The sequence below is a fragment of the Symphalangus syndactylus genome, chromosome 20, assembly GCF_028878055.3.
Source record: "Symphalangus syndactylus isolate Jambi chromosome 20, NHGRI_mSymSyn1-v2.1_pri, whole genome shotgun sequence".
NCBI lineage: Eukaryota > Metazoa > Chordata > Mammalia > Primates > Hylobatidae > Symphalangus > Symphalangus syndactylus.
In genome coordinates, this window is record NC_072442.2 from 40371445 (window position 1) to 40389640 (window position 18196).

Below are 18196 nucleotides of genomic sequence, written 5' to 3' on the forward strand. Positions count from 1 at the left end.
TCTAAGAAATGGATCATTGGGTGATTTCATCATTATGCAAACATTATAGAGCACACTGTATTTATACAAACCTAGACAATATGGCCTACTACAAACCTCGGGTATATGGTACACCCTATTGCTCTTAGACTGTACAGCATGTTATGTGTACAGCATGTTACTGTACTGAATACTGTAGGCAACTGTAACACATGGTAAGTATTTGTATATCTAAACATAGAAAAGATACAGTAAAAATAGGTCTTAACTTATGAGACCACCACTGTTTTTGCAGTCCATCATTGACCAAAACGTTATGTGGTATATGACTGAATACTATGTTTTTTCTTATACATACATACCTATGATAAAGTTTTAATTTATAAATCTGGCACAGTAAGAAATTAGTAATAATAACAAAATAGAACAATTATAATACTATACTATAATAAAAGGTATGTAATTGTTGACTCTCTCTCAAAATATTTTATTGTACTGAACTCACCTATTTTGGGATCATGACCATGGAACTGAAACTGCAGAAAGTGAAACCGCAGAGAAGGGGGACTACTATAATCTGTTTGCAGATTAATCACAAAATAGTGGAATGATCTTTCAACATTAAAATTAGCCTGCTCAGGCCAGGAGTGGTGTAATCCTAGCACTTTGGGAGGCTGAGGTGGGCAGATCACTTGAGGTCGGGAGTTTGAGACCAGTCTGGCCATCTAGTAGAGATGGTAAAACCCCGTCTCTCCTAAAAATATAGAAATTAGCCAGGCATGATGGCACATGCCTGTAGTCCCAGCTACTCAGGAGGCTGAGGCATGAGAATCACTTGAAATTAGGAGGCAGAGTTTGCAGTGAGCTGAGCTCGCACCACTGCACTCCAGCCTGGGCAACAGAGCAACAACAAAAACAAAACAACAACAAAATTAGCGTATTCATTTCTTTCTAAATGAAGCTTAAAGTAAATAACTGTTTTTTTCTCTTTCCCAAATTATTTAGAGTGATTGATCATATCTTCTATTCTCTATCAAGAACTGCATGACACTCCTAGACCCCTAGCAACTGAGAAAAATAATTTCTCTACACAAACATCCTATTAACCCATTGACATGTAGTTGGAGGTAAGGTGATACTATTGTATGGGTTCCTAACAAGGTGCTTCACCACTTGGGTTTTTACAATATTTGTTTTAAATTCCTATTGTTGAATGGAAATTATTGGTTTCTTGTTTATGTTTGAGTATTTAATCTGTTTTTTTTTACCCCAAACTATCTGAAAATATAAAACTCATAGGCTACCCCTGAACCCAAAGTAAATTTATAACATAAATTATAAATTCCCAAACCAACAGTGGCATAGGGATCACTATTTCAACTACAAACTTAATGGTATTACCTACTAGAACTCAGAAACTGTAACTCAGAAAAAAAACAAGCCACAGGCACAGCTATCATTTGCCTCATTCTGAGTGAGACTCCATGGATGTCACCTTCAAGAAATTGCATGAAGCTGATACAACATCATATGCCTTTCCTCAGCACAAATGACCACATCCTGTGCCAGGCAGCATTTTTCTGTCTCTGTGGTTAAAGACTGGTACAAATTAATGTATAGCTCGGTACAGCTGGAATGTTAGTTGAAGCTGTGATTTGAATCTCAGAAGTTTTAGACAAATAACTCAATTTCTTGGTCTCTTAAGAAATTTAAGACAAAAGAAAAAGACTCTGAGAAATGATTTTCTTTTCTTGAGAAGGAGTCTCACTCTATTGTCCAGGCTGGAGTGCAGTGGTGCGATCTTGGCTCATTGCAACCTCTGCCTCCTGGGCTCAAGTGATCCTCCCACCTCAGCCTCCCAAGTAGCTGAAACTACAGGCACACACAAAGCTAATTAAAAAAAATTTTTTTTTGTAGAGATGGGGTTTTACCATGTTGCCCAGGCTGGTCTCAAACTCCTGACCTCTCATAATCCACCCACCTTGGCTTCCCAAAGTAATGGGATTACAGGCATGAGACAAGCCACTGCGCCCAGCCTATTTTCTTTTCTTCCTTTAAGAAACTCATATATACACACATATAACTGACCTAGGGCTTTCATTTAGTCACTTACTCAACAAATATTTATTGCACACCTACCACAGTAGGGCCAGGTACTGTTCTAGGTACTGTAAATATCTAGCAAGGAAAAACATAGCCCAAGAAGGCTGGAAGGAGAGTAGACATGAAACAAAACTCCAAAGTTATCTGTGTTCAGTGTCATGCGATGAATTAAAATAGGGCTGTGTTAAAATAGTGACTGAATTGTCAGGAAAAGCTTTTCTGAAGAAATGACATTTAAGATGAAATGTGAGTAACAGAGTAACATTCATAAAGCAAAAGTGATTAGATTTATCAACATAAATATTACCATAAAATGTGAGCAATATTAATGTGAATATAATGCTCAAAACTCACAAAAAAGCCTGGAAGTAAGTACTCTGTAATGCTATTAGAGACTATCTTTGGGTGGTAGGATAGAGGTGGGGTTTTCTTTTTTCTTTCTATTTCAATGAACTTTCCAAACTGTGGTATAATACAAAAACATATTTGGTCTTTGTTCCTGCTCCCAGGATCAGGCACAGAACTTCTAAAGCCCTTGGAATTTCCTAAGTGATAGGAGTGTTTTTTTGTTTTGTTTTGTTTTGTTTTGTTTTGTTTTGTTTTGTTTTGTTTTTCTCACTAGAGCCTCCTGCCTCAGCTTCTAAGTAGCAGGGACAGGAGTGTCTTTTGTATTCATAACGAGCCCCTTTCAATAGCACCTTAGATTATGCTAATGAGGTAGCTGAGGCTGGGGCCGCTAGACAGCCTCAGGATGGAGCTGTTCACCAGAAGGACCTGGTAATTAGAGGGTTGGACCTTTCAGCCCCACCCAGTGACCTCAGGGAAGAAGAGAGAGGAAAGGAAACTGGAGATTGAGTCCTATAAACGCCCTTGAACAACAAGATTCAGAGAGCTTCAGGAGCTGGGGGTGTGGCATGCCCAGAGAAAGTATGGAAGCTCCATGTCACCCCTTCCTTGCTCTATGCCTCCCTTCCATTTGGCTGTTCCCGAGTTGTATCTTTTATAATAAACTGGTAATGATAAGTAAAGAAACTTTTTGAGCTCTGTGGGTCATTCCAGAAAATTATTAAACCTGAGGAAGGATGTGGGAACACTCAAATTTGCCCAAGTTGGAAGAAGTGTGGGTCACCTGAGGGCCTGGTACTTGAGACTGGTGTCTGAAGTAGGGGCAGTCTGTGGGACTGAACCCTTAACCTGTGTGGTCTGTACTAATTCTCAGAGTTAGTGTCAGAATTGAATTGAATTGTTGGACACCCAACAACTGAATTGCCTAGAGATTTGGTTGGGGATGGAAAACAACCCAGAATTGGAGTGGGATTTGCTAGATCAGCCCAGGCTCACAGAAACATGTGGTTTGAAAGGATAAAATAAAAGGGTAGGGGATGAGGAAATTTTGATTCCTGAGTGGCCATATGGTCACCTACGGAGCAGCAAAGGGGCTGTGATCAGTTACTAAAGGTAAAAGTTACCAGTGAAATTTAAAGATGAACAAACTCCTGCGGAGCTGGTTCACTGAATGCTTAAGGAAATGCAAACTAACAAGAAAAAAGTGAAATACACAATCCAATGGTTATTGTTATCTGTAACAGCTAAAATGAAAGTTAAAAAGAGTGTTGGGTTGGACCTTGATGTTGAACCACGCTCAGATTCTGGTGGACCTGAACTTTAGTTGCTAGACTCAAAGCTGCCTCTAATGGAAAAAATATGTAGGAAAAACAGAAAATACCTCTAAGATCTCTGGTCACCAAAAAGAGAGTCCAGGTAGGGGAGGGCAAAACCAAGAAACTACTGAAACCAGGGGGTATAGTGTGAAAAAGTTACTTTATTTTGTAGATCAGTACCATCAGCTTCCTAAAGAATTTTGACTAAAATGAATTGTAAGAATAAATAATTTAGGGGCAGTATCTTGGCTTTTAAATGCTTCAGAGTGGAAGAGCATGTTTGGGTTTATACAGGATCCACAGCTCACTATGGAACAATCACAGATGGCTACATGTGATCCAGACACACAGCAGGTCATTCCTAAGGGAACAGCTGACCTGATGGACTAGATAAGAGCTATTATAAGGTCTATTTACCCTGAGAAGGGGAACTATCTGACTTCTCCTTTCAATGCCAACTGGAACACCCCAGTTGAAGTAGCTGATATGCTTCATATGCAAGCCATGTGGAATTGGCTTTGTGATAATCAGGACTCACACACTGAATATGCCCATTACCCAGGTGATATGGTTTGGCTGTGTCCCCACCCAAATCTCATCTTGAATTGTAAACCCCATAATCCCATGTCATAGGAGGGACCCAGTGGGAGGTAAATGAATCATGGGGGTGGTTTCCCCCATGCTGTTCTCATGATAGTGAGTAAGTTCTCACAAGATCTGATGGTTTTATAAGTATCTGATATTTCCCCTCTGGCACTCACTCTCTCTTCTGCCACCCTGTGAAGAGGTACTTTCTGCCATGATTGTAAGTTTCCTGAGGACTCCCCAGCCATGCAGAACTGTGAGTCAATTAAACTTCTTTTCTTCGTTATAAATTACCCAGTCTTGGGTATTTCTTTTTTTTTGATATGGAGTCTTGCTCTGTCGCCCAGGCTGGAGTGCAGTGGCGCGATCTTGACTCACTGCAACCTCCGCCTCCCGGGTTCACACCATTCTCCTGCCTCAGCCTCCCGAGTAGCTGGGACTACAGGTGCCTGCCACCACGCATGGCTAATTTTTTGTATTTTTAGTAGAGACAGGGTTTCACCATGTTAGCCAGGATGGCCTTGATCTCCTGACCTCATGATCTGCCCCTCGGCCTCCCAAAGTGCTGGGATTACAGGCGTGAGCAACCGTGCCTGGGATTACAGGCGTGAGCAACCGTGCCTGGCCAGGTATTTCTTCATAGCAGTGTGAGACTGGACTAATTCAGTATATTGGCACCACAGAGAGTGGGGTGCTGCTATAAAGATACCCAAAAATGTGGAATCAACTTTGGAACTGGGTAAAAGACAGAGGTTGGAGCAGTTTGGAGGGCTCAGAAGAAGACAGAAAAATGTAGGAAAGTTTGGAACTTCCTAGAGACTTGGAGGGTTCAGAAGACAGGAAGATGTGGGAAAGCTTGGAACTTCCTAGAGACTTGTTGAATGGTTTTGACCAAAATGCTGACAGCGATATGGACAATGAAGTCCAGGCTGAGGTGGTCTCAAATGGAGATGAGGAACTGCTTGGGAATTGGAGCAAAGGTAACTTTTGCTATGCTTCAGCAAAGAGATTGGCAGTATTTTGCCCCTGCCCTAGAGATCTATGGAACTTTGAACTTGAGAGAGATGATTTAAGGTATCTGGTGGAAGAAATTTCTAAGCAGCAAAGCGTTCAAGAGGAAGCAGGGCATAAAAGTTTGGAAAATTTGCAGCTGACAATGTGATAGAAAAGAAAAACCCATTTTGAGGAGAAATTCAAACCAGCTGCATAAATTTGCATAAGTAATGAGATGCCTAATGTTAATTACAAAGACAATGGGGAAAATGTCTCCAGGGCATATCAGAGACCTTCACAGCAGCCCCTCCCATCACAGGCCCAGAGGTCTAGGAGGCAAAAATGGTTTCCTGGGCTGGGTCCAGGGTCCCCCTGTTCTGTGCAGGCTCAGGACATGGTGCTCTGTGTCCCAGCTGCTCCAGCTGTTGCTAAAAGGGGCAAAGGTACAGCTCAGGCTGTTGCTTCAGAGAGTACAAGCCCCAAGCCTTGGCAGCTTCCATGTGATGTTGAGCCTATGGGTGCATAGAAGTCAAGAATTGAGGTTTGGGAACCTCTGCTTAGATTTCAGAGGATGTATGAAAACATCTGAATGTCCAGACAGAAGTTTGCTACAGGGGTGGAGCCCTCATGGAGAACCTCTGCTAGGGCAGTGCAGAAGGGATATGTGGGGTAAAACCCCCCACACAGAGTCCCCACTGGAGCACTGTCTAGTGGAGCTGTTATAAGAGGGCCACCATCCTCCAGACCCCAGAAGGGTAGATCCATTGACAGCTTGTGTCATGCACCTGGAAAAGCTGCAGACACTCAACGCCTGCCCATGAAAGCAGCTGGGAAGGGGGTTGTACCCTGCAAAGCCACAGGGGCGGAGCTGCCCAAAGCCATGGGAGCCCACCTCTTGCATCAGCGTGATGTGGATGTGAGACATGGAGTCAAAGGAGATCATTTTGGAACTTTAAGGTTTAATGACTGCCCTATTGGATTTTGGACTTGCATGGGGCATGTAGTCCCTTTGTTTTGGCCAACATCTCCCATTTGGAATGGGTATATTTACCCAGTGCCTGTACCCCCATTGTATCTGGGAAGTAACTAACTTGCTTTTGATTTTACAGACTCATAGGCAGAAGGGGCTTGCCTTGTCTCAGATGAGACTTTGGACTTGGACTTTTGGGTTAATGTTGGAATGAGTTAAGACTTTGGGGGACTGTTGGGGAGGCATGATTGTGTTTTGAAATATGAGGATATGCGATTTGGATGGGGGCCAGGGCAGAATGATATGGTTTAGCTGTGTCCCTACCCAAATCTCATCTTGAATTGTAACCCCCATTATCCCCACGTGTTGTGAGAAGGACCCGGTGGGATTGAATAATGGGGTAATTGAATTATGGAGGTGGTTTCCCCCATGTTGGTCTCGTGATAGTGAGTGAGTTCTCACAAGATCTGATTTTTTTTTTTTTCTTTTTGAGATGGAGTCTTGCTTTGTTGTCCAGGCTGGAGTGCAGTGGCGTGATGTCGGCTCACTGCAAGCTCTGCCTCCCAGGTTCACGCAATTCTCCTGCCTCAGCCTCCCAAGTAGCTGGGACTACAGGCGCCCACCACCACACCTGGCTAATTTTTGTATTTTTAGTAGAGACAGGTTTTCACCATGTTAGCCAGGATGGTCTCGATCTCCTGACCTCATGATCCTCCCGCCTCGGCCTCCCAAAGAGCTGGGATTACAGGCATGAGCAACCACGCCTGGCCAAGATCTGATGGTTTCATAAGTGTCTGGCATTTCCCTGCTGGCACTCATTCTCTCCTGCCACCCTGTGAAAAGATGCCTTCTGCCATGATTGTAAGTTTTCTGAGGCCTCCCCATCCATGTGGAAGTGTGAGTCAATTAAACCTCTTTTCTTTATAAATTGCCCAATCTTGGATATTTCTTCATAGCAGCATGAGAAGAGACTAATACACCAGTTCACGGTAAATGCCATGGTTAAGTGGTGTCTAAGAATGTACATGTCAGATATGGTATGCTAAAGTCAGTGTGGACACAAAGAAAATAAGAACAAGGCCTGGAAAGAAGTTTATCACATTCACAGGTCCCAGAGAGGTGGTTATTATGTGCTATGCAAGATCACAGGAGAAAGCACCAGTGTTGGTCAGGAGGCAGAAAAGAGGAATGAGGAAAAAGCTTAGGTCAGAGCCTTAATTGGGGTTTCTGTGGAAAAGGCAAGGCAGGGCTGAGTAAACAGTTTAGGATTGGCTAGTTTTAACAATTCTGGTGGGCTCTAGAGCATAGAGATGGTCTCTGGTTGACTGATATCTGGCCCTGGGATGACTTAGGGTAGGTGAAATATAGGCTTGGTGTGTGAGAATTGGGTAATGGCTTATGGCAAAAACCTGTGAGTGCTTTCCAGCAACGACAACAATTGGATTTTGGACCAGAGAATTTCCATTTGAGGGGCAATTATTAGCCTGCTGTTGAATATTAATTGAAATTGCTCTTATGATTGAAGGACAAAAAAAAATTTTTAAACCTAAAATATTAATGAAGTCTTGGGTGATGTCAGAGAAGTGCTCTAATGGGGAGAGTAGTGCCCAGAAGAGTTCTATAATAACATAGAAATAGTTTATAGAGAATCATGATACCTTGGGAATGAAAGGATGATATACTCAGGAGCAGGGATCCTCTTTTCCCCTACAATTGACTTTGGAACTATGTGACGAGCTGCTGGATTCTATCATCACTTAGACAGTGCCCTATAAAGTAGTCTTTGACCAACAAAGAGATGCTTGATTTGTGGATGGTAGTTTTTTTGTTCGTTTTTTGAGACAGGGTCTCATTCTATCATCCAGCCTAGAGAGCGGTGACACGATCAGGGTTCACCGCAGCCTCAACCTCCCAGGCTCAAACGATCCTACCACCTCAGTCCCCCAAGTAGCTGGGACCACAGGCATATGCCACCATGCCTAGCTAATTTTTAAATGTTTTGTAGGGATGAGGTCTCACTATATTGCCCAGGTTGGTATTGAACTCCTGAGCTCAAGCAATCCTCCTGCCTTGGCCCCCCAAAGTGTTAGGATTACAGGCATAAGCCACCATGCCTGGCTGTGGATGCTAGTTTTAAGGTAAATGGACAACATCCTGTTTGGAACACCACAACTGTAATTAATGAAGGTAAAAACAAATCAGCTCTGTGAGCTGAATAATCTGCTGTTTTCCTAGAAGTGATGGAAGAACTGAACAGTGATACATGCCCATATGTTTCGGTTTCTGATTCATGGGCAATGGCCAACAGCCTGGCCATGTGGTAAGGCAAGAGTGCAATGGAAACTTGGCATATTACAGGGACTCTCATATGGGACAAAGCCCTGTGGAAATCACTATGGGAATTTGAGGGGTGCATTAAAGTAGGACCTGTCAATGCTCAGTAAAAGACCCCCCTTCCAGATATGGAAGCTGATCAGAACCAATTAGTAGGTATCACGGTGTGCGTGTTTGAGGTGAGCACATGGGTCCATGAAATGAGTAGACAGGATGGGGGATGCTACAGCCACTGCAGAAGAATTTGGACACATTTCCCTTGGACCCCCTGAGGCACAAAATAGCAACAAACTATTATGTCTGCCAATAAGAGAGACAGTTACTGTAGGTGACTATGGGGAAGATTCCCCAGGGGGAAGACCCCACACATAGTTGGCAAGTGGATTGCATTGAAGAGCCAGTGCTGGTAGTCCCAAGGGCTACAAATCATTTTTGTTTTTGTTCTTTTTTTGAGATGGAGTCTTACTGCGTCACCCAGGCTGGAGTGCAGTCATACAATCTTGGCTCACTGCAACCTCTGCCTCCCGAGTCCAAGCAATTCTCCTGCCTCAGCATCCCCAGTAGCTGGGATTACAGGTGAGTACCGCCACACCTGGCTAATTTTTGTATTTTTAGTAGAGATGGGGTTTCACCAGTTGGTCAGGCTGGTCTCGTACTCCCAACCTCAAATGATCCACCTGCCCCAGCCTCCCAAAGTGCTGGGATTACAGATGTGAGTCACCACGGCCAGCCTGTTGTTGTTCTTGAGACAGGATCTCACTCTGTTGCCCAGGCTGGAGTGCAGTAGCAGGATCACAGCTCACTGCAGCCTCAACCTCCCAGGCTCAAGTGATCCTCCAGCCTTAGCCTCCTGAGTAGCTGGGACTACAGGCCCTCACCACCACACCTGGCTAATTTATTTGTATTATTATAATTTTTTTTTATAGATATGAGGCCTCATCATGTTGCCCAGGCTGGGCCTGAATTCCTGGGCTCAAGAGATCCTCCTGCCTCAGCCTCTCAAAGTGCTGGGATTACAGGTGTGAGCCACTGCACCCAACCTATAAATTGTTTTTGACAGGGATAAACACCGACTCTGGACACGGCTTTGCTTACCTGGTGGTACACACAAATGGTCAGTACCACGAAAGAACCAGAACAGAAGATATTGCACCAATCTGAACGGCTGAGCCACATTTCTTTATACTAAGGAGCACTCTACTTCCAGCCCATAATGTCAAACAACGGGCAAAGAGCTATCCTCCTCAGAGTAATAGTTTGATAGAGAATTGGACCAGTCAATTGAAACACTGATTGTCTAAAATAGGGTAAGGTATAGGCGTGAAGGGTTGGTTTATGTATTTGCATAAGTGTGAGGTCACACTCAAATGAGCTAAGGGAGTGTTCCCACTAGGTAGATTCCTCTGTTTTTCTGGTGGATTAGGGAAGAGGAGGTGGGGGAAGATGCTGATATGACTATACAATTCTTGCCAAAGAGGAGGACATTGGTGTGATGACTATTCTTTTTTTCCTTCCCTACATTGTCACATCAGCTTTCTCTTTCCTACCAGATGCTGTGGTTGCAATACCAGCACTGTAATTACAAGTGCCAGAAACAGAGATGATTTCTAAAGCAAGAAAGTGTAACCATAGCTTTAAACCTTTATATCAGAACTCCTAAGGGCCTGATGAGGCAGGCTGTCCCTTTACCCCATCTGGAAAAATTGGGGTTAACATTGAATGCAGATATATTGCCTAGTGGTAGAAATAGCCCACTAGTTCTATACCTGTGTAACCCTATCCTGTATGTATGGGAGTTGACTGAGGGAGAGGTACTTGCTAGACTAGTATTGCTGCTTACGATCTAGACCAGCGCAGTGGCCAAACCTAATGTTCCTCCCAAAGGTGGGAAAGTTTGGGCATAAACAGCAAGAAGGAGGAAGAGTAGCTGAGAGTAAAGGAATGAATAAATGAGCTATGTAACAAGTCTTGTGAGTCATCCTAGCAAACTACTAAACATGTGGAGGGGAGTCCCTGATTTTGTAGCTAAGTCAGACAAAAGTGCAGGTTACCCGGGGACCTGGTACTTGAGACTGTTGTCTAACGTGGGGAGAGTACTGTGCAGTACTGTGAGACTGAGCCTGTAACCTGTGTGGTCTATGCAAACATCAGGAATTAGAATCAGAATTGAATTGAAGTGGGCTGAGTATGGTGGTTCATGCCTGTAATCCCAGTACTTTGGAAGGCTGAGTTTGGCAATCATTGAGGTCAGGAGGTCCTGGCCAGCCTGGCCAACATGGTAAAACCCCGCCTTTATTACAAAAAACACAAAAATTAGCCGGGCATGGTGGTGGGCGCCTGTAATCTCGGCTATTTGGGAGGCTGAGGCAGGAGAATCACTAAAACATGGGAGGTGGAGGTTGCAGTAAGCCGAGATTGCGCCACTGCACTCTGGCCTGGGCAACAGAGTGAAACTCCGTCTCAAAAAAAAAAAAAAATTAAATTGAATTGAATTGTTGGACATCAAGTCATTGTCTGGAAAACTGGAAAATTGGTTTGTTGGTGTCAGAAAACAGCCCAGACAAACTTTCTACAATAAACATGTATTACTTTTATAATGGCAAATAGTAAAACATTATGTTTTAAGTGAAGTTAATATAATTGGAACACTGGATAAGCACCTTAAATTCTCAAAATTTGCTGATAACCTACAACTATGAAATGCAAATATTTGTGAAATTAACAAAACAGAATCACTCCTAACTAAACCTACAAATGCAAGTTTTCCTTGGAGAACTGATTTCCTCTCCACACTAAGCCTAAGCAATATCTACAGCCATCAGTGTTTAGTCTGCACACTATGGCTCACCTCCTATGTCTTCATCTTCATTGGCTGGGCCTTCTCCACTGTCCACATTTTCCATTTCATGAGATTTGGTTAAACTGTAGTCATTCAAAACCACTGGACTTTCTAAAAGATAAAAGGAGTTTTAAGTATGTGGTTCAACATTAAAGGATTTTTATAAATATGTATTAAGTAGACCCCCATTTAACTTTCAGCTTCACACAATCCTTTAGTGACAGATAGTACCCCTTCACACATACCCAAAAGGGATATATACATGAAAACTCTTGAGGTTTAGAAATATGCCCAGGGTTCGCAGTGGCTCACACCTGTAATCCCAGCACTTTGGGAGGCCGAGGTGGGCAGATCACCTGAGGTCAGGAGTTCGAGACCAGCCTGGCCAACATGGTGAAACCCCATCTCTACTAAAAATACAAAAATTAGTTGGGCATGGCGGTGCGTGCCTGTAATCCCAGCTACTCAGGAGGCTGAGGCAGGAGAATCACTTGAACTCGGGAGGTGGAGGTTGCAGTGAGCCAAGATAGCACCACTGCACTCCAGCCTGGGTGACAGAGTGAGACTTCGTCTCAAACAAAAAAAAAAAAGAGAAAAGAAATATGCCCAGGGTTCATGTACCCTCTGAATACACACAACTTTCTTGCATATTTCTTTCTTCTGAGTTAAAGGGCACTCATGTTCCTTCTGGAGAAAAATTATCTCTCCATTGGTATATCTCACGATATTCAGTAGGATGCCATTGCTATTTATGACAAAGTAGTGACCAGAAATACTAAGCATGCAAACACTGGCATAACCTAATTTGGGAAAGATGCTTTCCTAGGAGGAAGATCTGTAAGCTTTCTGTATGCCAAATTCTGTTTTTCCCTTCTGTTCACATTATAAATGTGATTCTGTGGAAAACATATTGGACCCCAAGTTTCTTTATTTGTTTGAACATTTACTGAATGTTGACAAGGCTACAGATATGAATAAGTCATTATGTCTTTGAGGAGCTCATACTTTGAGATATAGATAAGAGAAGCCCACAACTCTAACACACAGTAGGCTCAGACAAGGGATTAAATAAAGGAAATACAAAGTGTTATTAAAGTTCATAAGTGAAAGGGAGCAGACATAATAAAAACATGCTTAGACAAACAGCAAACTTGTTACAAAATAAGTTTAAGAGAAATGTATAATAAATATTGATAATACTAGAAGTAAGAAAAAGGAACAATGCAACTGGAATTATTTTCACATATAAGCATAGTAGCTTAACAAAAAGATGACAGCAGAAGAAATGAACTGAAAAGTTACCCTCTTTTTATTTAACTCCTTCCCAATCTTCAATAAAATATTCGCTAAGTTCTCATTAATACAAAAAATAGTCAAAGACACTGAATCCTGTGGCACTGAGGCTGGGCTGAAGTAGGGAGGTAACTAGAAGCTCTGCAGTGGCACTCCTTTCAGCTGAGCCATGACCAAACACATGCAGGAGTGAAAGACACACGTTTCACAAAACCCATCACTAAGAGCCCCTGAAAATGTGGTCACCATGGATTCAGTGTTTGATTTATGAATATCCGAAGTTTCTAATTTCTGCATATTATAATGTATATTCTGTGAACTCTAAGATACCATTCTAAACAATGGTTCACTTTTCTCAAGCCTGAAATGACAAAAATACAGTGGACACCTAAACAATTAATATGAAGTTTAGGTTCAGTTAAAAGATGTGATTGGCCGGGAGCAGTGGCTCATGCCTATAATCCCAGCACTTTGGGAGGCTGAGGTGGGCAGATCACCTGAGGTTGGGAGTTCGAGACCAGCCTGATCAACATGGTGAAACCCTGTCTCTACTAAAAATACACCAGGCATGGTGGCGCATGCCTGTAATCTCAGCTACTCAGGAGGCTGAGGCAGGAGAATCGCTTGAACCCGGGAGGCTAAGGTTGCAGTGAGTCGAGATCACACCATTGCACTTCAGCCTGGGCAACAAGAGCGAAATTCCGTCTCAAAAAAAAAGAAAGGTGTGATTACAACTTACAGTAACACAAAAAGGCATTTCAGTGATAAATTAAATTTTGTAATGTAAGCTTTGATTCACACAGTGAGTTAATGGAGGACACAGAAGTTATTTTCAGGTAATAAATTATTGTAAATGTTTATAATTTATTCTAGAGCTGGGATCAATAACTATGGCCTGAGGTACAAGTCTGACCATAGCCTGCTTCTGTGTGGGCCCAGGAGGTAGGAATGGTTTTTACATTTTTTAAGGGTTGTAAGAAATACAAAAAATAGTATGTGACAGAGACCATATGTGGCCTGCAAAGTCTAAATATTTACTATCTGGCCCTTTACAAAAAAGTTTGCAGACCACTGTTCTACAGTAAAAATCGCAAGTCGTTCAAATACAGGCTACTATATTATTCAACAAAAACTGTCTTCAGAACAATGAGCTGAAAAATTAAAGACAAACAAACAAACAAACAGTGATCAACATTAGGTAGCATATGTTTGGCCCTAAGATGCTAAAGAACTTACATGATCTAAATGGATGAGTTATTTTTTCATCAGCAAGAGACAACCATATTAAAAAAAAAAAAAAACCACACATTTCCATAGCATTTTTACTGCAACCAGAATAAGCACATTCCTCTTTCTTTGGTATTTTTAGTAAAGGTATATTTCCAGAGAGGAAAGACCTGATGTTACCTGCGGGCACAGACTGCTCCTGAGTGCTTTTCAGTTCCGCATTTGTTTGTATATCTGAAAAGAAAAAGGTTATAAATATTAGCTACTTAGGGTACATTTCTACAGGTTTGAGCATTCCAAATTTAATAAGGGATACCATTTTGGAAAACTTAGCAGCAGAATTCCTCTTTCAGAGCAAGATTACTCTTTCTCTATACTCTCCCTAAAAGCCTTTCAAGGAGCATGAAAAAAAAATATTGATGCAGCAATGTTACTCTAAGAACTTTCTGCCAGAGATCTACTTACACCAAGAACAATATGCAAAAAGTGGGTCCCATTAGAAATAATTTCATATATTCTTTATTCTTCCCCCAATATTTTATTATGAACACTCTTGAGCACATAGAAAAAAAGAGTTCAAAGTGGTATATATATATATATATATATATATATATATACACACACACACACACACACATATATAATGAAATACTATTCAGCCATTAAAAAGAATAAAATCATGTCATTTGCAGCAATATGGATGGAGCTGGAAGTCACTATGTTAAGTGAAATAAGTCAGGCACAGAAAGACAAATATCACATGTTCTCATTCATATATGAGAGCAAAAATGTTGATCTCATGGAGGTGGAAAGTAGAATGATAGACAGGGTGTGTGGGTGGGAATGGGGGATGAAGAGAGGTTAGTTAATGGGTAAAACATATAGTTACATAGAAGGCATAAGCTCTAATGTTTGACAGCAGAGTAGGGTGACTATAGTTAACAACGATGTATTATGTATTTCAAAATAGCTAGAAGAGAGAACTCGAATTGTTTCCAACACATAGAAATGATAAATGCTCAAGGTGATAAACATTCCAAATTCCCTGACTTGATTATTATATATTCTATGCATGTAACAAACTATCACATGTGCCCCATAAATATGTAAAATATTATGTATCAATAAAAAATAAAAAAAAGAACTGCACAGTTGAACATCCATTACTCACCCTCTGGATTCTACAATTAACATTTTGCTATTTTTGCTTTCTCACATATCTTTCCACCCATTCATCTCTCAATCCATTCATCGATCCAGCTTTTTTGACGCATTTCAAAATAAGTTGCAGATATCAGTATACCTCAGTTCTAACATTTCAGCATGATTATTATTAACTAAAATTCAATATCTGTTTACAAGATTTTAAAAAGTAAATTTTACATACAGTGATATGCACGGATCTTAAGTGTACCATTCAATGAGTTTTTAAAAATGCATATCCTCATGTAATGCAAAGCCCTATCAAGATACAGAACATTACCATCATCCCAGAAAAGCTCCCTCACATCTCTTCCTAGTCAATTCCCACCCACATACTCCAGAGACAACCACTGTTTTGACTTTTTCCACCATAGATTAGTTTAGCCTATTTTAGAACTTCATAAAAACAGAATCACACAGACATATGGTATAAATTATTTTGCCCGAGGCTTCTTTCACTCAACATAATGTTTTGAGATACATCCATTCTGTGGTGTTTATCAGTACTTTGTTCTTTTTTATTGCTAAGTAGTATTCCATATGAATATCCCAGTTTGTTTATCCATTCTCCTATTGATGGACACCTAGACTGTTTCCAGTTTGGGCTATTTATAAGTCAAACTACTATGATATTCCTTTTTAAAATAATAAACTTTTAAATTTTAGAGTAGTTTTAAATTTGTGGAAAAATTGCAAAGATAGCACAGAGAGTTCCCATATACCCCACACCCAATTTCCCCTATTATTAACATCTTATATTAGTATGGTACATCTGTTATAATTAATGAACATATATTCATACATTATTACTATCTAAGTATTCAGATTTCCTTAGTTTTCATCTAATGTCCTTTTTCTGTTGCAGGATCCCTTCCAGGATCCCACATTACATTTAGTCATCTTGTCTCCTTAGGCTCCTCTTGGTTGGGACAGTTTCTCTGACTTTCCTTGTTTTGATGATCTTGACAGTTTTGAGTACTGATCAGGTATTTTGTAGAATGTCCCTCAACTGGGATGTGTTTGTTTTTCTCATGATTAGACTGGAGTATGATCATCCTTGCACAAGTATTTCTGTGGTCATATGCTTTCATGTCTCTTGAGTCAATACCTAGGTGTGGAATTACTGGGTTATAGGGTAGGAGGCATACATCTAGTTTCAACACAGTGAAACTAGAACTTGTTCAAAAGTGCTTCTTCCCTCTACTTTGGGCTTAACTTGCTCTGTTTCTGCCCTCTTAAGGTGAAATTTTAGTGACTGACTATTCCTTTCTTCTTTTCTAATTATAAACATTTAAAGCTATAAGTTTTCCTGTAAGCATTGCTTTAGCTGCATCTCATAAATGCTGGTGTTTTGATTATAATTCATTTCTAATTTCCCTCGAGACTTCTGTGATCCACTGGTTATTTGTAAGTGTTTAATTTCCAGATATTTGGGGGAATTCGGGAATTCTTTAGCTAACTTGTTATTGAAGTCAAATTCCATTGCACTACAGTCACAGAACACAGTCTGTGTGACTGTAGTCCTTTTAAAAGTATTAAGACTTGTGTTCTTGGTGAATGTGCCACGTGTAGTTGAGACATATGTATGTTCTGGTTTTTGGTGGTTTTCTTTGTTTTGTTTTGCTTTGCAGATCTGGCTAAGGCTTTATTTTGGAGGAAAAAAAAATGATGTAATTGTTTTGTAGCTGGAGGCATGGGCAAGGGGGGTATCCCAGGCAGTAAACTCCCCACGGGTGGGCTGAGGGTTAGGGCTGAGCCTCAGGTGGGTCTCCTGTTCCCTATACTCCCCTGCACAGTGGCCTCCTCCACAGGCTCTGGGGCAGCCACGGAAGGGGGTAGGCTGGGAGGGGCTGCTGTGGCCTTTTACCTGGGCAGGACATCAGAGGACTGGGACACCAGCTTCCCATTGCGGTCTTGATCTTCTTCACAACCACAGCCCTAGAGAAGCGGGCACAGCTAAAGGAGCTGGAGCCCCTGCCAGAGCCAAAGCTGGATCCCAAGCCATAGCTGAGGCCAGGGCTTGTAAGGCCCCTGTAGGCTGAGCTCAGCCCACCTGAATAGCCCCTGGTGGTCTTCATATGGATACTCATGCTCTGCATCCCAGACTTCAGCTGGCTCTCTTTGCACTCTAGCAGCTTCCTGTAGGTGGTGATCACAATGTCCAGGGCCAGCTTGATGGTCCTCAGCTCCTGGTACTTGAGCAGCCTTAGCACCACGTCCTGCTTGGCCCGCTGTAGGGCGGACTCCAGCTTGGACCCCTTGGCATTGGCATCCTTAATGGACCACTCCCCACACATACACAATGGCGGCCTCCAGGGAAGCCCTCTGGCCTTTGAGGCCCTCAGTCTCAGACTGGAGCCGGCTGATGTTCTGGTTTATCTTGGAGATCTCCGTCTTTGTACAACGCAGGTCATCCCTATGCTTCCCAGGCAGGGTCTGCAGCTCCTCATACTTGATCTGGTGCATGCTGTCAGCCTTGGCCTGGCTGCGGTTGGCGATCTTCTCATACTGGGCCTCGACCTCAGCAATGATGCCGTTCATGTCTAAGGAGCGGCTGTTGTGCGTGGACAGCCCCACAGATGTGTCCAGGATCTGGGACTGGAGCTCTCGGATCTCCTCTTCATACAGCTGCCTGAGGAAGCTGATCTTGTCAGCTTGCCATCCAGGTGAGATTCCAGCTCCACCCTGTTCATGTACGCCTCATCCGCATCCTTCTTGATGAGGACAATTTTATTCTCCATCTCTGTAAAATTATTGATCTCGTCCTCCCTCGTACTTGTTCTTGAAGTCCTCCACCAGCCCCTGCATGTTGCCAAATCTGCCTCCAGTTTCAGCTTCTCCTGGCCTAGAGTGTCCAGCTGCCACAGAAGGTTGTTGATGTAGCTATTGGACATGTTGTCCATGCTGCTCCAAGCCATCTTCTGCTGCTGCAGGAGGCTCTACTTGGTCTGCGGCATCTTGTTCTGCTGCTTCATGAACCGCGATGAAGGGGGCAAACTTGTTGAGGGT

General features: G+C 42.2%; 1 protein-coding gene across 11 annotated transcripts in view; it reads right to left on the minus strand.

Annotated features, from left to right (window-relative positions):
• Positions 1 to 18196, minus strand: part of IKZF3 (IKAROS family zinc finger 3) — a 108219-nt gene that overhangs the window by 61760 nt on the left and 28263 nt on the right. For all 11 annotated transcript variants that reach the window (XM_055256122.2, XM_055256133.2, XM_055256132.2 and 8 more), the window contains exons 2-3: positions 14165 to 14218; positions 11474 to 11575 (exon numbers count right to left, since the gene is read on the minus strand). In XM_055256122.2, the coding sequence (XP_055112097.1) occupies positions 11474 to 11575; positions 14165 to 14218 (156 nt within the window). The remainder of the gene's footprint in view (positions 1 to 11473; positions 11576 to 14164; positions 14219 to 18196) is intronic.